This window comes from Anguilla anguilla, chromosome 15 (genome assembly GCF_013347855.1).
Source record: "Anguilla anguilla isolate fAngAng1 chromosome 15, fAngAng1.pri, whole genome shotgun sequence".
NCBI lineage: Eukaryota > Metazoa > Chordata > Actinopteri > Anguilliformes > Anguillidae > Anguilla > Anguilla anguilla.
In genome coordinates, this window is record NC_049215.1 from 33,245,642 (window position 1) to 33,265,828 (window position 20,187).

At 45.5% G+C, this 20,187-nt stretch overlaps 1 protein-coding gene across 1 annotated transcript in view; it reads right to left on the bottom strand.

Moving 5' to 3' along the window:
* Positions 1-20,187, bottom strand: part of mgat5 (alpha-1,6-mannosylglycoprotein 6-beta-N-acetylglucosaminyltransferase) — a 78,574-nt gene that overhangs the window by 10,237 nt on the left and 48,150 nt on the right. The window contains exons 10-11 of the mRNA XM_035392659.1: positions 12,788-12,921; positions 2,420-2,569 (exon numbers count right to left, since the gene is read on the bottom strand). Of these exons, the coding sequence (XP_035248550.1) occupies positions 2,420-2,569; positions 12,788-12,921 (284 nt within the window). The remainder of the gene's footprint in view (positions 1-2,419; positions 2,570-12,787; positions 12,922-20,187) is intronic.

The window sequence follows — 20,187 nt, forward strand, 5'->3', positions numbered from 1 at the left end:
AACCCACGATGTTTACTTTCCCACACTAAGATCTGTGAAAGGCCCCGGTGCCGTTGCGCCGCTTCTGTTTCTAAAGTTCACGGACTTTGTGAATAACGGCTGCCAGGCTACACCTAATTCAGTCAATTAATTTCCCTTTTTTTGATGAACCCTTGCTTGGTCTTCAACCCCCCAGGAGAGCAATTAGCCCAAGCAAACTGCAGGCAGGTGAATTCTTCACTAAAAGGAACAGAAGGCGCACAGAGCTCCCTACTTGTTTTCTAAACATCCATTCCCATTAGGAAACCGATCCAGTTTTATGAGAATTAATTAGGGACCCAAACGGTAATTTGAATCTAAGCGCTTGCTTTCAAAATTCATGTTTTTTTTTAAATGTTTGCTCCACAAAGATTTGCAGAAACATTCTCTTTATTTATATGCATGCTTTCTACCTTACAACACTGTAACTAGGGTCTGGAACCAAACTGCATTTCTCATTAAATTTGACTTTTGAACAAAGGCATGTATTTGTTTTTACTTCCCGCAAATTGGCGAGTTCAGTAATAAGAAAAAGAAAAAAGAAAAGAAAAAAGTTTGACGAACTGTGATCCAAATGGAAAACAGACTTGCATTTATTTGTACCTAAACAGAAAAGCAAACCGTTAGGAAAGTCGAAATGCGAAGGGGTCATCGGCGTGAACCTCCTCCTACTTGCACAGGAAAATAATCGCGGGGAAACGACGCGCTGTGTCAGGTTCCAGAGTCGCCGGCTCCGCACATCTTCACTGACGTCAAGGTGACGATGTCATACGCCGCCTTCCACCCACAGCTGTGGAGGAGAACAATGGCGGCTCTAACAGCCGGGCCATCCCTTCCGAATGATGGAAGCAGTGGGACGTCTCGGGCCTCAAAGCCTTGATAATTCCAAACGACTCCATTAAAGTCGACGTCTCGAGGCTTCGCTTCATCACCGGGCAAAGCCGGCACGGCGCGTTTGTCATCTTGACGTTGAATTTCACACGAATCGTTTATCACATCGTTCCGGTAAAGAATTTGCACTGCGTACACGTTTGGATGAAAAAAAAACGTTAATTAATTCGCATTGCTGGCAAACAACTGCGGCTTACAGTCCTCTTCACGAGAAACTAAACCCAGACCCCCCCCCCCAACACCCCCCCCCCCCCTGCCCCCTCCCCCCCTCTGTGTTCCTCAAGTGACATTTGGGATCCTCCCCCCCCACTAGCTCCAGACTGCAAGTGTATCCGAAACATTTTACTGTGCCAGAGTACAGGAGCGAACCAGCTTAGTTTATAGTGCTGTCAGAAGACCAACACAAAAGAGCACTGGCACGCAGACCCGGCCCTCCAGGACCGGAGTTCTGCACCCCTGCAGTAAGTCTTAGCGTTTGTAATTTCAAGTCTCGCCTCCAGTTGGAAGTGCACCAGTTGGAAGAGTGTGGGCCAGTAATGCCAAGGGATTCGAGACACCAGGAAAAACACTGTGTCCCAACACAGTCCAAACCCCCCCCCCCCCCCCGTCCATGTTGAGGGTGCACACTTGCACCTAAATTCACCCAGCCATTGCTTTTTTGGCTGGACCACAACAGCGGGGCCAGCCCTACAAACGCGAAAGTCTGTGACTGACTGACTGACTGACTGAGTGAGTGATGAAGTTACACCATTGGTCGGCCGAGTCATGCAGTTACACCATTGGTCGGCCGGATCACGTGTGTTAGGTCTCGTTTCTCACTCTGCAATCCACCAGTTGAGCTGTGCAGTCACTACACAGGAGAACTGATACAACCCCCCCACACAGCTGATACAGACAGACCACAGGCCCTTGACCAACCAGAAGAGTCGCTATCATGTGACAAGATGGGCAATACCCAGCCAATTAAAAACATCCCCCCCTCCCCCCGGGGCAACACTATGCCAACAATGTGACTCCAAGCCCCAGCAGGCACTTATGCAGTCAGAATTAGGTCCTGACCACATTTCGTAGTCTCGATTGATGGTGCTCATGGAATGAACCTTTCCCTAACCTTTGCGCGAAACCCTTAGTCTTAATGTTAAGTCTCTAAGTATAAGTCCAACCTCTGTGTGAAACGCTTAGTCTTAACATAATGTTGAGTCTCTAAGTGCAAGTCTAACCTTAGTGTGAACCCTTAGTCTTAACCTCGTGTTAAGTCTCTAAGAGTAAGTCTCACCTTTGAGTGAAACGCTTAGTCTTAACATAATGTTGAGTCTCTAAGCACAAGACTCTAAGTGCAAGTCTAACCTTTGAGTGAAACGCTTAGTCTTAACATAATGTTGAGTCTCTAAGCGCAAGTCTAACCTTAGTGTGAACCCTTAGTCTTAACCTCGTGTTAAGTCTCTAAGTGCAAGTCTAACCTTAGTGTAAACCCTCAGTCTTAACTTAAAGTTTAAAGGCTAAGTCTGACCTTCGTCTCCCTCAGCAGAAACTGAAGGTCGCGGCCACTCAGGATGCCGTGGTTCTTGACGTAGGCGGGCAGGTGGACGGTGCTGGTCCCATGCACTGTGCCGTGTACCTCCGTGTAGCTGTGGATAATGTCCAGGTACTTCCTCTTGTCCTGTCATACACACAAAAAAAGCAGGAGCACAACATTAGAGCCCCTTCCAACCTTCCAACCACTCCCCCCCCCCCCCCCCCGTGGACCATCAGTGTCCTGCAGATCAATGGACTCCCCAAACTGTTTGTGAAGAGGGGGGAAAAAAGATCTGTTGGGTTAATTTTCGAGTCAAAGTTATGGATAAATGTTGATTAATTAAATCCAGTCCAGGCACGGGTTAGTCAGAGAAAAGCAATGGAGGAGATGATGGGCTGTGGGTTTGATCCCAGTCAAGCATTGTGATGGCTACGGGATTGATCACAGTTAACTGTTGAGAGGCTTGTCTGAGGAAAATGTATGTTGCTGCTGTTTACAGTTCATCTTTAGCCATTTAGTGATGTGCTTATCCAGATCAATTTACAAAATGCACATATATGGTTGTGGGCAAGAAGCAGATCTGATACCATGATGTCATTGTGATAATGGATATTGCTAATCAGCACATGAACCTCCAATAAAAAAAATGGCATATTAAGTGCAAGAGGGAGATTAAGGACGTGGTGCTTTAAGTAGCAAATAGGTATTGAGGATATAGTGCTAGGCATGGCACAGATGAGGAAAGTAAGCACATAATGAACAGTCATAGCGATAGTTGAGCCTTGGAGGTCTGCCATTCACCTCAAGTGCATCCAAACAACAACAAAAAAACCTCTATGAAATATGTATTTGACTTGGAAGCGGTGCAAAAATCAAATCACAAAAAAAAAAAAAACATTGTGTTTTTTTGGCATTGCGTCCATCCATGACTCATCGTAGTTGGACAAAAAACAAACTGGCTGTCGATCAGTTTGTACTTCCTTGGTATTTTTTTTTACTCCTTTTGCTTCACGAGAAACAAACAAGCCTGCATCGGGATCCAAGGAGAGAAAGTGCACTGCATTCAGTACTCCACCCCTCCGGACTTGGAGGAGGGCCTGAGAAACTTAGCGCATTGGATTTAAAAAGTCACACGAAGAGACACAGAAAGCTATCAGCGGGGCCTAATACGGTATTATTAATGTATGAACAGAAATGGCACAGGCTCAGGAAAGGAGTGAGCTTAGACAAGTCTGCCCAGGAGAGAGCGGGGTTAATTATTAATGACACAGGAGTGAAGGAAGGTGCAGAATGAAACGCCTGAAAAAGCAGACACCTGATTGGCCACTCTAGTGACTGGCAGCAGCTCTGCCAGTGCTGACCAATAGGACGTCTTCCAATGTTCTATGACAGGCGCTCTGAACATTAAAGTGTAGCCTCTGTAGTGCATTATCAAATATTAGGAAATGAATTATTAATAGATTTATTAATATTATTAATTAATCATTTTATTAATAAAATTATATTTTGACAAGCATCACAATGTTGTATTATCACAGCACCTCACAGAAAACATAGTTAACAGCATATGGCATGATAAAAAGCATGAAATGTCAAAAGACAGCCTGGTGAGTCACTTGTTATTAATCGGGTAAAAGCCAAAGACTATACAGTACATTAAAAAAGACGAGTTTATATATAGACACACACACTCACGCACACACACATTTGGCAAATTTTCAAGGTTTCATTTCAAATACAATGTGCTGGAGTACAGAGCTAAAAACAACATAATGTGTCACTGCCCAAATACTTGCGCACTGCACTGCAAAGATATTTGGAGCAAGATTTATTATTCTTTTTTTTTTTTTTTTACCACATCATAAAATATTGCTTTAGTTCTGGTAGAACTGTTTGAATGTGATTTCTACCTGCCTTCCTCTGGGCTTCAGAGGGACAAGAGAGAGAGAAAAGGGGTTAATTAGAATAGTCTGCTGTGTCACAGGTCTGCTGGACTACCTGCAGGGATTGAGGGGGATTACCATGCTTATATCAGCAAGCTTTCCCCTGAGAAAACAAACCCAAAATAATTCAACAATAAATACAGATAATGGGCAGTGGCACTAAGGACAGAGATATTTATGAATGCATTTCATGCCAATAAAGCACTTTGAATTTGAACTTGAGCTATTCATTTTATTTAGTTGGCGATATTCATAAAACAAACTAACCTGAATAGATTTGAAACTGAATCAGAATGCAGATACTTTGGTCAGCTGTACGCAAAAGTAATTTGATGTAATTATGCTGCTTCTGTCAAGTTTTTATATTGCTGTCGCTTACATAAATCACATGAATGCCCTTTGTTTTTTTTATGAGCGGGCCGTGAAAGGTCAACTTTAAAAACACATCGTGCCAGGATGCAGATAGTAATAAGCATTCCCTGTCGAGTCTTCCGCATTCGACAACGTCTTAAATGTTCACTTTTCCATAAAATGCAGCACACACAACGTATAATCATACCACATTACAGTGTATACGAGAGACATGACAGTGGCATCGGTAAAATAAGTAAAATATGATCTCACTGCCGCTCACAGGCCCCCTGCTGGTGAACCCAGTAAATGACCCCTTTTAAATAACGATTAGGTGACTCATTCTCCTTCAGCAAAGGCTCGTCTTTAATGCCAGGCCATGAGAAGGATGACACATAAGCCATGTGTCCGCATTAGACAGGAGTAAAAACAGATGCTCTCTCCCCCCCCCCCCCCCCCCCCCCGACACCGAGGTGTATAAATCCCCCCACAGATGGCTCTGCGCTGGAGCAGCAGGTGTGCTCAGGTGTTCTCAGGTTTTATCAGGTGTTCACAGATGTTCTCAGGTGTTCACAGGTGTTCTCAGGTGTTCTCAGGTGTGCTCAGGTGTTCTCAGGTGTTCACAGGTGTTCTCAGGTGTGCAGTTGCACAGCAGGTTTAAATGTTTCTCAGTTTGCCGATGTTGCTCAAAAGCAAAGCCAGCAGACTGGAAAACATGCACTTTGGAACTTTACATTTTCACAAGGGAATTAAAATATTCACATGTGAAAAGAAAATAGGTAATTTGGATCTTCACATTTTCCTAAGTCACCGACTTTTTAAAGTGTGAACTACTATTTTCACATGTGGGGAAAAAAACATGACTTAGGTAAAAAAAACAAAAAAACAAAAAAAAAACAGCATAGAAGTGGAGGAGACTGTCCGCTCTGCTTCACTCCTCCCCTTGTTTGTTCATTCCAAGAAGAGGGATCAAAGGATGCGTGCAATATTGCACAGACTACAACTGGAGCCCATTTGTCAGAAAGCCTGTTATACATACAGACATACTTACTGAGCAGTACTGAGAGGTCTTCTCATACAGTTAAACATTTCATGTGGTTGGTGTGATGAAAAGCCACAGCACTCTGTAATTGTGAATCTTTTTCGCAGGAACTGAAGGCGGTGGAAAAGGAAGTGAGTATTTTGAAGTGTGCGTCGGGAGTGGCGGTCAGCAGGGTTCTGCGTAGCTGCATCATCAAATGCCCCTCAGCCAATGAGCTGCATTCTCCAAAGCTGCATCATCAAATGCCCCTCAGCCAATGAGCTGCATTCTCCAAAGCTGCATTATCAAATGCCCCTCAGCCAATGAGCTGCATTCTCCAAAGCTGCATTATCAAATGCCCCTCAGCCAATGAGCTGCATTCTCTGGGACTGCATCATCAAATGCCCCTCAGCCAATGAGCTGCATTCTCCAAAGCTGCATTATCAAATGCCCCTCAGCCAATGACCTGCATTCTCTGGGACTGCATCATCAAATGCCCCTCAGCCAATGAGCTGCATTCTCCAAAGCTGCATTATCAAATGCCCCTCAGCCAATGAGCTGCATTCTCTGGAACTGCATCATCAGATGCCCTTAGCCAACGAGCTGCAACTGGAGAATTACAGTAAGAGCCACTGGTGCCCTCAGCCCTCAAAGTGCATCACATCAACGCAGCCCCCTGGAGGTCTGCATTCATATGAACTACCCCCCCCCCCACCTGCCCCCCACCCCAGAAACACCCTGACAATGACGGGCCCTGACCACAGCTTCAGTCCGGCAGTTTCTTATACAAACACACCCTAGTGGTCAGAGAGTTATATCCACCCAGCAAACAACGGCCCTGTCCTCCATTTCCTTATGATCAATAGGAACGGTCCTGGGTTTTTTTAAATTTTATTTAAAAAGTCACTTTCCTGTATTAAACATGGCCCGTGCCTAAGATGAGATGGGTTTTCTGGGTGCCAAAAAAAAAAAAACCAGTATGCCATCTGTGGTCCCAGACTGACTGAGCACTCCGAAAGCTCGCCGAGCCCTTTCATCCAATAAATTCCAGACTTCTGAAGCAGATTCACCCGACCGGCTTCTTTTCGGTAACAGGCCTCCTGAGTTCACCAAGTCCAGTCTAGAGGTTTGCGTCTGCTCTTTAGAGTTCGGGATGTTCCATTTGCACCGGTGACTCCGCACCACTGACGGCTGCCAAAGACAGAGGAGCAAAAGCTCAGAGAAGATGTATTCCTTGAGAGCCTTCCGCTGTTAACTAACCCCCTATCCACACAGTGTTGGGGATGCTGTCAGACAAGATAAATGGGGTCAGTGGCTGGGTCAGTTACTCTGTGTTTGTCTGGAATGCACAATGAGCACCGGCTGACTGTCTATAGAACAAGAACAACAAACACAGACGCGGCTTGGCATCGATGAGCCGTTTACAATGAAGCTTTGCTTTAGGGCACGTCTCGGACGCAGTCGGTTGATGGGTAATGGTGTGGAGCCGTTTATTCCGTTTTTTTTAAAATGGCAAATGCACGGCAACCTTTTTTTTTTTGCACCTAATCTGTCAGTGAGCTGTATGAACTTATAAAAAGGTCTGGCTGTACTCTGACCGGATGAAACCTGTGGATTACTCAGAACACACGGTTTCGATACCTATTTTGGCCTTACCAAAGCCTTGGCCTTAAATAACTAGGTCAAACGGCTACAACGCCGGTCCCGGAGAGCTACAGAGAGACTTAAAACAGCAGTAAACAATTCACCTGCTTAATCAACTGCTTTAATAGGTCAATTAAGTGCTGAGTAACAAGGAAACCAAGCAGCTGGTTGCAACCCAACAAACCGACACTTTGAGAGAACACAACCACCGCCTCCCCCCGTTCTTAAAAACCTGTTTTATTCAGACTGCTGTGAGTATCTCAGAGAGAGATCATGGCAATAAAATCTCAACACTTTGAGTTTCAACCTTTACAGTGATCTATCTTGATCTAACAACCTATCTTGATCTTGGCAGCGCAGGGAGCGCCAAAAACAACCTTGCATGCCTTGTATTGCAACCTTTCTTTAGGCGTTAGCTTTCTGTGTTTCAGCCATATTTGTTTACATGGACCGTAGGGCATGAAGCTCAATGAATATGGGAAAGAGTGAGAGTGGAGAAAAAGGGAAAAATCACACCGGGGTCTGAACACAAGCGTGAGCGCTGAGAGAGAATATTACCACTTCAAACATCCGAACCTTATGATCAAAGGCCAGGGGTACTGACACCAAGGGTTTCCACAGTCAAACACGCACATGTACACACAGATGCACATACAGACACGCACACACACACAAGCACACATGCACACACAAGCACACACACACGCACACACACACATGCACACACACACACCTACACACACACCCACACCCACGCATACACACACACGCACACACACACACACACACGCATACACAAACACACACACAAGCACACATACAAGCACACACACACACACACACACACACACACACACATGCACACACGCACACACACGCATTCACACACAAGCTAGCAGAAGTGGATCTAGAAGGCACGGCCTCCTTTCATCTCGGGGTCAGTAAGCAAGCCCGTCACCATGGAAACCCCTACTTGAGAAACAGCCTCCTGGCTGGCGCATTTATTACTCCCCCCACCCTCCTGCTCCCCCCCCCCCCCCCCAGCCCGCAGCCCCGCTCCACACCATCAATATGTATGGGGCCGCTCTCTCTCTCCCTCTCATTGTACTCGGGCATCAGCTTGTGGAGCACGCTCAGTAGTGACCCTGCGGTGAGGTTTTTTTTTGTCCTGTCATCCACCCCGTGCTCGTTGGGACAGAAAACGGTGAGGAGGGACATCCTGACGATGAAGCCCGAATCCTCCACAGAACCTCAGAGTCTTGGCCTCCGTTCTCATTCTAGGGTCAAACTATTTAATGCAAAGCGAAAGGGGGCACACACCCGATGACTTGATCAGGTGCGGGCTGACGACGGTCAGATTACAAAAACAAAATATCGTTTATTTGCTAAATACCGACCAACGTTTTGGCCGAACTGTCGGTCGATATTTGGTAAATAAATTATATTTTGGGGCATCGGTACTGTGCGGCTGCCTTTTTAGAGTCAAACTATTATACAAACCACGATGCCCCGCCCTTCAGATGCGCTAAGGCTGCTAACGCCCAGCCCCGCGACGCTCAGGTGTTATCGCCAACTAAGGATTGCTTTTTTTTTTTAATGGATACTCATCATACTACACAGCCTGTTTACCAAGGTCAACCGTTTCTTGTTTACTCTTTTTTTTCCCCCCCATTGCATTCCTGGTGAAAGCATGCGGAGATATCCTGCGTTAGGAGGAGACCTACTGCAAGAATACAAACACCTGCACACAACAGCATAAACTTGGGCTCAGATGCGATGCATGGGAATTCCTCTTCCCCTGAGATTTATTATTTAATGACGCTCTAACACAGAATCACCTTGGAAATGAGGATGATAATGGCGGATTGCCAAAGGCGGATTTTTATTGCCTTCATGGAAAGGAGGGGTAGGAGGCAGTGGGCACGGGGGGTGGGGCGACATTAACCCAAAAATACCAAAAAAAAGACAGGACCGTGAGCCTTTCTCGTGAGGGAATTGGAACGGAAGTTTAACCCATTTAAGCCCGCGGGCTCACGGTCCTGTCGGGTTCCATCTGTGAATATTTTTTGGATGACTATAGAGGCTCATGTAAGAAATCGCTGGGAAAAAATCTCTGGGCATTAATGAATTAAGGTTGTGCAGGAATAAGCGGTTTGTGTTGCTGAAAGACGGATGGCACTTCCTGCAGGACGTTCAGATTTGCAATTATGGTTAATGTCTGCAATAAAGCAAACTAATCTCCACACTCTGATAAGGGTCAGTAGGTAAAGCCATTATCACACGCTCTAATGAATCCATGCATCAGGCTCCAGACTGTGGAGTGAGAGGCACAATGTGTGGGTTCGGGTTTTTAGGAGGGGGGTGCGTTATCTTTTGGGGGGAACATTAGTCACACACCTTCCTCCATTCAACATTTATGAGTGAAGAGCTAACTGGACATGCACTAAAACCTCAGGTAATGAGACACCAGCACAGACAGTCAACGCTCTAGTCTCTAGCCTCTCTGGGATGTTTATGAAGTGAAGGATGCTGGGATTCAGTGACATTATTATGCAAAAACACACCAGGCATCAAAGCCCACGCAGACTCAGTGGGGGGTGGGGGGTGGGGGGTGGGGGGGGGAGTCTGAGGTGGAGGCCTAGACCAAACAGTGTCTCATTAAAAACCAACATCAATGCCATCTTTAATTAAAATCAGGGTGTAATGGAAGCAGCAGGGAGTCTGATTTGAGGCTAATGTTTTTGGTGAGTAAGCCGTAGGAGTTTTGGTCTTTAAGGCTTGCACAGCGATGGCTGTACTTATTTTTGGCTGTACCGCTCAGACACAAAAGAGGACCTCAGTCCATGACTCTGATGTACACCTGATGGGATTTACCCAATGAAGAAAGAGAATTAGGATAATTACTGAGAAAAGGGAACAACCTTTAATGGCGCTTATGTGGTAACTGTACGTGACTTGTGCTGTTTTGTTTGAGAGAGACGCATCCCAAAGCCTGAAGGGCCTGATGTGCTCAGTTAAACCCGTGGTTACACGACACCACTCTAGAAGCGCACTACAGCACCCATAATCCTATGCAGATAAACACACACATCTGCAGTTATACTAACTGGGCTTACAAGTTCTGAATTCCGAGTTCCCAGTTGGCAGTTGCTCTTTCATGCAAGACCACCTACAGCACGGCAAAAAAGACCTGGCGCAGTTTGTCTCGATGCGCACGCTGAAATTATACACTCCTACGTGACACAAAATGGCTGAAATTACCTAACGTGTAATCTAGCACTGCTTTAATTCAGACCCGGAGATATGAAAAGAGGCCATTTGCCCGTTCTCTTTGGAGTCCTGGCCCGAGCCGGAGCCCCCTCCTCCAGCCCCATATTAAGCCGCGATTCGGGTCACGGCGCTGTTGTCACAAATTTAGGATTATCCGGCAATTTGCGGCTCGAATCTGCTCTTAATCGCATTCTTTCGCATCGGACCACACAAGACCGCAGTGGCTTAACGCGCATGGCCCAGCTAACCCGCGTCACATGTCTAGGGGCTAACGATAGGGTTGAATTAGCCTCGCTGACATTTTCTACGGAATTTCAAACCAGTGGAGGAATACAAACAAAAACAGCTTGACTGGAATACTAAGTCTGGGGTCTGAGTCAGAAACGTTAAGTCTGAAACCCGTTTGCCTTTATTCCACAGGCGGTGGCTTAGCAAACCACTTTGGTGCACTACTAAGGGCATCAAAACCCAACACGTCTAATCAAGGTGGGGGAAAAACGTGTTAATGAGGCAATCTGAAAGGCCATGGCTTTGAAAATGTTTAAATCCCGGGATTTGGTGGAGCCAGGACCAGGGATGGGTTTCTGCATACGGCCCCCGGGGACCAGAGAGAGATGCGTCACTGTGGTTTAACCATCGACAGGAAGGCGAAGCGAGACTCGTGGGGGGGGGGGGGGATCTCCTCAGGATGAGTCACCCTGCCTCCGCAACGAAACACGACTCCGGCTCGTCTTCGCGCAAGGGGAAATCCGCCTCCGCTCGTCTTCATCGGCAGTCGGCTCCATCGCGCGGTCGGCCAATGACGCGCTCGCCGAGGGACCGCTGCGGAATCCGCGTTCTGCGGAACGCGATTCGCCAGGTCTGCGTTTCCTGTGACTGGCTAGGGGAATGCCTGATCCACGGGGCCACTGCTCTCTTCATTCAGACAATTAGCACAAATTGTGGGGGGGAGATCCCACGAAAAAAAAAAACCCTGCAACAAATCAGTATCTTACCTGGATAAGTCAAATCGACCATGGGCACTCTTAAACATGCTCAAGTTGGCCCAGTGCTAACGTTTGTAAAAATTAAAAATTAAAAAAAAAGAGGGGCAGCGTTAGGTTTACTTGCTGGTAACCAGAAGTGCCTACAAGAACATTCCATCACTGGACAGCACGAATGTCCCAACAAAAATCATCCAAGTTTGCTCCTGTGAAGATTTATTTGCAGAAGACAACGCTTACTGTTGGGATATCCTAATGTACTAATCTCGGATGAAGCTGTCTGACAGTGACATGTTTACTCACACCAGGTGCAGCCAACTACTGTATGTGGCAATTCTGGTACTCTGACACAGAGCCAGCTTTACCAGCATATGGTATTTTGCAAAATATCCATTTGAAGAAACTGATTGAGAACTGACTGACAGAGAGCCAACATTAGCTGCTAACCGATTCAGCAAAGCACTCCTGGGGATACGTACAGTAGCATCACTGTATTACATTAGCCGCTAAAAGATTAGCAAGTTAGGTTGTGAGAGCAAATCCACCAAAGATTTGGCACAGTTGGCTTCAGATGGGCACCTTCGTTCACAAAATCCACCAATATCCAATGTCAGACATGTTTACAGGAAAGCATATTCTAAGCTGCCCAGATGGACATGACATAAAGCAAGGAGGTCGCAGTCTTAGGTGGATCACAAACAAAGGGTACAATTACACTTGTGTAAGCTGCTTTGGGTAATGGATTCTGCTCAGTGAATTTAATGTTACGTATTGTAATATACCAGGTGGTAGGCTCTTTGGTTGACTCCAGGTGCAGGGTGACGACAGCGGGGAGTCAGATGAGTGTAATTTGAGGGGAAAACTGTTGAGTAACAGACAGGTAAACTGAGATAAAAAGCCACTGAGGAACTGGAGCATGGAAAATCTAGCTCTGTCCCAGGATAGGGCAACACACACACATACACACACACACACACACAAACACGCACATACACATACACAAGTGCTTTGAGTGCTGAACATGTATTATGGCGATCATCCTTTTGTGAGCCCAACAGAAATCAGAATTTCAAAAATCTTAAACCCTTTTTTGTCGTTGTTTGTTTCCACTTCCTGCCCTGCGGATGAACCTTAAGCAGGCTTGCGGTACCTTCCAGAAGTTGTCCACCTTCCCGTAGACCAGGGACTGGTTCTGTCGCTTGATGTCGTCGATGTGTCGGATGTCGCTGGCGTTCAGGTGCTGCTCGACCACGAACCCCAGGAAGCTGTTGTCCGGAGTGTGAGCTACGGGGGGAAGGGAGACAGAAAACGCGTAAGGGACCGACGGCAAGATGAAATAAACAGACAGCAAACCGTTAGACCTGACAAACAGCGAGGCATTAAGATGATATCGACCGCCAGCCCGTGAGCTACAGCCTGTTTAGCCCAGTCTAAGACTCCAAGGCACGGCTGACCTTGTTGACAGAGTATTAAAAAGTATTAAGAGCATCACCTGCGGGAACGTCACTGTTGCTTTATGGTTGAAGGGAGGGAAAAATGGATGTGAAAGGGATAAACATACACTCCCTCAACATGCAGGTGTAATACGTAATTCCTCTATGCACATTGAAGGGCAGGGAATTGTGAATTGTAGTTCTTCAATCAAGCCACCGTATTAAAGACTACTAAACAACTAACTATTGGCAAAATCTGTAGCATCTAAATAAAATATCGCATTGCGGGTTGTTTCCAAGGACCTTTGGAATGCTTTGTAACCAATGATAAAAGCTGCTATGATTTTCTGCAAGGGGGGGGGCAGGGGGGGATTCAACAGGCTCAAGCAAAAGGCATAATTTCATCTCTCAGCTTTGTCATATTTTCAATGTAAAATCCATCTTCCATTCATTCTGGTACACTCTTTTTGTTTTCACTGGAATTCGCGTCATTCTGGGTAAATCTTCTTCTGTTTGGAAAGCACCACCACTGCAGGTTAAACTGCAGCGCCCTAATAGTCTTCCTTCTTTATGCTGTCATGGTTACATAGGGAAATTATTCTGGGTTTCGAACGGTGTTGAGACACGTCAGAATAAAACGTAGGGAAACGCGTAGTTTTCTGTGATTCAGTCCCCCAGCTCAAACACAGCACTGCCTGTAGAGATATTTTTGGATAACCTTCCGTACGACACATTGTTTTCGTTTATTAAACAAGGCAAGCTGTTCCAGCAGGAAACGCAGATTTGCAGTGAACGCTCCGGCTCTTGCGTATCAAAGGCGAAGGCTGAAGATGTTTCTGCAAGGGAGACATGAACACCAGCTACACAGACCACCTCGTCCTTGCCTATAGCTTTCCCAAAAAATAAATAAATGCAAAAACAGGTTTTTCTTGATTTATTTATTTTTGTCGCAATATCATTGCACACATTTGTACTCGCATTCACACATGCATATTGCTTATTGTCCACGTAATGTAAAAGGGAGATGTCTAAAATGAGAATGGTCTTTAATTTGGAGTAGGGAAGCGAGGTGGCCGAACCCGGAGCCAAAGTGCTGCCACTCAGGCGGCCATTTTGCCAGATTTGGCGGCTCCGAGCCATCGAGCCGTGCTCGTCGTGCAAACCGAGTGGAGCAGCTTGCCTGCCGTCCTGTTCTGCTCTCCTCAGTGCCAGACGCTAGACTGTCACCCTAGCAACACTGGGCGGAGAATTCAAACGGACCGAGCAGCAAGCACTGGCTCGGGCCACGGCACGCCCCCCCGCTCCGTCCGTTTCCAAACACAAATCGGGAGATGAGGACATCTGCGTCTATTCCCAGGGACAAGGCGGAGATGATAAATTAGATTATGAAAAAAATATATATATATAGCTGGGATCTTCAATATGATTAACCACACGCTAAAATAAATAAATAAATAAAACGCGGCACAAAGCCCCTCAAATGAAGCATTGGTTTTGTGGTCCCAGATTCTCCATAGGTGATAAAACACCCATTAATCACTCTCCCTGCTACAGGTAACGGACCCATGAACCCCCGATCAACTGCCATAATTTCCGCATATTTATCTGAATGAGTGACACTTTTTGGGGCTGTTTTGGGAGCTGGAGCTACTGCCTCTCGCGCCATTTTAAATCTGACGGCCCAACTGAAGTTCTGCGGTGCGTGGTTGCGGCTCTCCCTGTTAGCATCGGGGCACAACGGCACAGGAAACAGGAGGGGGGGGCGGAGGCCTCCGAATCTGGCAACAGGCCCAGAGCGTGCACGGGAAACTGTAGCATTTCAAAAAACACTCGCCTTCTCCCATCTCACAGCTCAGGGGATGAGTATGTGCAGCACGATGTTCAGGGTTTAAATTATCTCTGACAAGAGTTCATTTTACTCTGACAGAATACATATTCCAAATTTCTGACCCTTGTAAACTCTATTAGTGGGGAATTGGCTAACACATTTCATTATGTGCAGCCATGTCTACATGGCAGGTACTATGCTAACATGCTCTCAACTACTATAAAAATAGAATGAAATGAATTCATGCATATTTTACTATTGTGTCTTAGGTTCAGTAATGCCAAGCCTATATAATATTCAGAAGCACATTTCCATATAAACAGATTGATGCAATATCAGTAACTTTCATTCATACCCTCAAACCGGTCAAACCACATTCAAATGCAATATAGCTCTGTTAGGACTTCTGTTAGACAGGTTGTATAAACTGGATGACACTGACAGAGAGACAGAACTGAGACAGTCCACTACTGGTTAAGCTTAAGTCACTGGCATAATGGGACTTGTAGTTGTTTGTAGTTTGTAGTTCTTTTGAGTGCCTCCAGAGTGACATTGTGAGAAGTCCACAGCTGACCTGTAACGGTCTCTACAGCATACTGCGCTTCACTTTTCAGAAAATGGGATTCTGTGAGACTCTATGACCAAAGGGACATTTTAAAAAATTATGGATACTGACAGAATCAACAATGAGAATAATTTGAACATCTGGTTGCAGACACATTGATTAAGGATCTGGCATTTTGTTATGAAAAATGAAGCTTGTGCTGACACACATTCTGAATGGGTAAAATAAGATTTACACAGTGTTGTTCAGGGAAAAGGGATCCATATCACAGACACTGAAGCATACCTGTCTTTACATTGTATGCACAGCAAAGCCCTTTGTTTGTGTGTGCGTGTGTGTGTGTGCATGGGTGAGGGAAGAGGGGACAGGCTGGCATTGCCTTGGAACACAATGAAGACGTTTGTTCTCAAACTTCGCTTGGGCCTTGCGTGATTCTTACAGCTGAGCACAACTGATCACGTGGGCAACAGAGCTGCAGCGCTGCAGCACGATGTATGGCCTCTCTAGTTCTCTTTGGTCTGTAAGAAGGCCAGCTTCCTGGCATAGGGATACTCAGATCCGGCCCTCAAGGCCAGTAGTACTACTGGCTTTCATCCTTCCCCTCTAATCAGGACTGATTTAAACATGGGACTCCAGGTGAGTTAAATCTCTGGCCAAACAGTGGCATTAATCAATCAATTACCTATGAGGTAGAAAAGAAAACCAGCTGTCCTAGTGCGACGGTTAGGGCTGGAGCAGGGGGTGGCCAACCCTGGTCCTGGGGAGCCGCAGGGTCTGCTGGTTTTTGTTTTCACCTTAAATACAACAATCCTTTAGACCACAGAAACCATGTGAGGAGAGTTAACTGTGCAATCAACTGCTTTAATCGATCAATTAGGAGCCAAGTAAAAACAAAAACGAGAAGACCCTGCGGCTCTCCAGGACCAGGGCTGGCCACCCCTGGGCCAGAGCTTCTGCTTCAGCCGCAGCTGCTAGAGCTTCTGCTTCAGCTCTTCACAGAGCTAGAACTGCTTTTGTCAAATTTCACACTTCAGCTGGTTTGTTTTAACCCTTTAAGCTATAAGATCACAGGAAGATGTGATCAGAAGGTTCCTAATTTTACCGCTGGTCACTGAAGGCAATGGAGTTCTAGAACACTGACTTGGAATTAAAAAAAAAAAAAAAAAAAAAAATCATTCTGAAAAACCTACTCTTCCTAACCTAGGGTTAAACCTAAATCAGGAAAATCACCAGTGGTGGAGGAAAAGTACTCACTCTAAAGGGGAACTGCAACCTTTGGATTGCAGCGAGTAAATGTTTATTGATTTTTAGAGGGGGGCAAAGCTGTCAATTGCCTATAAAGCACTAAAAAAAGCGAGGGAACACCTGCATGTGTTTCAACTTCCGACTCCAGGCTGTACGGGCTTGCAGCCTGGAGACATTTCATTAATGATGCAGCGACATTATCACCTTGCTGCAACGTTCTATCAATATGATGACAATATGGATCATTCCCTTGCACCGCCTGTGGAAGTTTTATTGACACAATCAACCTGGATTCCATTTAATGCTTTTTTTTTTTAGCCTTGACGCAAAAATAAATAGCAATAATATATGCACTATATCTAGCTCATTTTGCAAAACATTTGTCACAATACACTGCACAGTTTACCCCCAGTCTAAAACCCCCACAAAAGCAATTCTGGCAAATCCTAGGAGGCAAATGGGAAGAAACCTAAAAAGGAAGAGACCATCTTCCTCCCGCTAGCTCAAGGTGTGGATTCACAGGGACCGAAATTGTAAATCAATTTTTCAAAACAGTCGAAATCAGTACATGAGTGGTTGCAAGCAACAGGGGGTGAGATTATTTTTTTTTTCTAGTACAAAAACAACTTGGCAAGTTCTTTTTTGGTAATTGCTAAGCTCATAAAATGGTTTCTAAAAAAAAAAAAAACACGTACTCTTGCATGAACTATGAATAAAAATCTATGCTTAGTTGGAGCACGGCCCCTGGTGGTGTCCCCTTAAAAAAAAAAAAAAAAAAGAAAAAAAAAAAAGCAGATCCACTTTGATGAAAATAACAAGCCTTTTCAGCTGAAAAGCGAGCGGGGCCTTCTCTCAAGGTTCATTCCAGGTTGTTATGGCAACCTTCCCAAGGACATCCCAGCGGCCTCGGCTGCCGAAGCAAGGCACATCTCACTGCCGCTGTGTGCGTTCCCATGGGAGTTTCCGAGCTCCGAGGGGGGAATGGGGGGGACGGAGTGTGGCACAGTGGGTAAGGAACTGCGCTTGTAACCGAAAGGTCGCAGGTTCGATTCCCGGGTAAGGACACTGCCGTTGTACCCTTGAGCAAGGTACTTAACCTGCATTGCTTCAGCATATATCCAGCTGTATAAATGGATACAATGTAAAAATGCTTTGTAAAAAGTTGTGTAAGTCGCTCTGGATAAGAGCGTCTGCTAAATGCCTGTAATGTAATGGAATGGAATGGAAATGTTGAGCTGAGCAAGGCATAAAAAACGTATGCAAATGTGTACGTAACGTAGGGGAACAAAAAACAAAAAAAAAAATCAACGCTTGCAACCCGACTGGGTTGACAAAAACCCACCCTAGCCTCATTTCACGATGACTGTTCAGATGCGGTGACCTATCTCATGCGCTCGACAAGCTATTGGAGCTCCTGTTTTGGCCCGAAATTCTTCTAAAGAACATCTTCTAAATGAAATGTAAATTTCAGAAAGGAGGGGGTGAGGAAAGCAATATGGTTTCCCACCGCACTGCTCGGCCAGGGCTGTGTGTTTACAGAGTTTTTCGTCTGGCTGCAATTTGTCACAGTCGTGCTTATTTCTGCATGAATTATTAATTCGCTAAAAGTAAAAAATTACCATTTGTGTAAAAAGAAAATAAGAGAAGGCATTCAAAACAGATGTTTTTTTCTGCGGCACTTGCTAAATCTTATTAAGTAAAGAGTGCTGCAAGTCTCAGCATAAACTGAGTTTTAATGGGAAACTGAAACTTAATAAAAGGACCTCATTAATAAGTAGTCTTTGCTCCCATCAAGCATCAAAATGCAATACATTCACTGGACGGAATATAATCCCTCGATGCTGCTGTTTATGCACAGTAATGTTCTGCTGCAAAGCTAAGCCACACTTACATTCTTTTGAATGTATTGAACTTGTGAATACGTTTTCCTTTCTCCACAAAGCCTTTGAGAAAACACAAAACTAATCCCATAATCTTCAAAGAGATGGATGCATCACGTGGCACTTCATATGCCAGTGGACACATTACATTACATTACAGGCATTTAGCAGACGCTCTTATCCAGAGCGACTTACACAACTTTTACATAGCATTTACATTGCATCCATTTATACAGCTGGATATATACTGAAGCAGTTATACTGAGTGCAGGTTAAGTACCTTGCGTACCTGAGCTGCTCATAGATTAATTCAATAATAGTAGCTTCTTAAGCTGCATGCTGCATTGCACTTCATCTGTCACTCTTTGACTTAAAGGTGACAGGACCAGCACACAGGTAAACACAGAAATGTGGGAAAAAAATTTCAGTTTATACAGTACTTTGGATTCGAATCTTGGTGAACATCAGTGTAGACAGCAAGAGCTCCTTTACAGAGGAGTCTATGTACACGCTTCAGGGAGGTTCCTCGATTGAACTGCAGGTTGTGTTGTAGGCGGATGGGGTCAAACAGAAGCAGATGTTACGATGAAGCTGAAAACTGGGAAAGTGATGCGATATGACCATGTCTAAGGGGGAAGTCGATGGATAACGAATGGAGAAGCGGAGAAGTTCGTGGAGATTCTGGCGGTGAAGTACTTCCGAAGGTTAGCACAGACGCTAACCGAGAAGCTATCAGAGAATCAGGCCTTAAACAGACCACAATGGGAGACTAAGGAAGAAGTTGAGTGAACATTTCGACTTACGTAACCTTTTACACAGCATTTACACTGCATCCATTTATACAGCTGAATATATACTGAAGCAACGCAGGTTAAGTACCTTGCTCAAGGGTAGTGACCTGCGACCTTAAGGCTACAAGACCAGCTCCTTACCCATTATACTACACTGCCGCCCTATCAGACGCTGGCGGAGAAGCAGAGGAGGTAACAAAGAAGCTAACAGAAAAGTCAACTTAAAGCGGAGGAGAGAAGTTAGAAAGAAGAAATGATTAAGGAGGTCGGACAGCAGCCCGAACAGATCTGCTGACACAGGTCTGTGGGAGAGGGAGAGTGGGAGAGACAGACATCAGGCAAACAGCTCTCTAATCCTCCTCCAGCGTAGGAATGGCTCCTTCATCTGGCACCTGTTATGATACGAGCCGCCTTCCTTACTCGCGCAGACACACAGGGCCGCTCTGCTTCCTGGCGACGGCCGCGGCGAGAGGGCTACATTTCCGCACGTTCAAAAAACGACATTCCATCTGTCTAGTTTTTTTTTTTTTGTACAGCGCAGCCCCTGAAAAACCCATCTCTGGATTCAGTTTTATCTAAAAATGTATTATTATTTTTTTTTTTTAGCGATCCCTCGCAGAGCTAAAGTAAGCAGCCGAAACGGGATGGATAGATGGAGCACGACAAACATTTTTGTGTAGAGAAGGGCACCCGAGGCCCAGCGGTGTGTTCTGTGAGGCCTGGCCCTTATGGTCGGGGGAGGGGGGGGAGGGGGGGTGAACTCAGATATACCTGAGTTGGTGTGTTGTACCCTGCTTACTGATTCTCC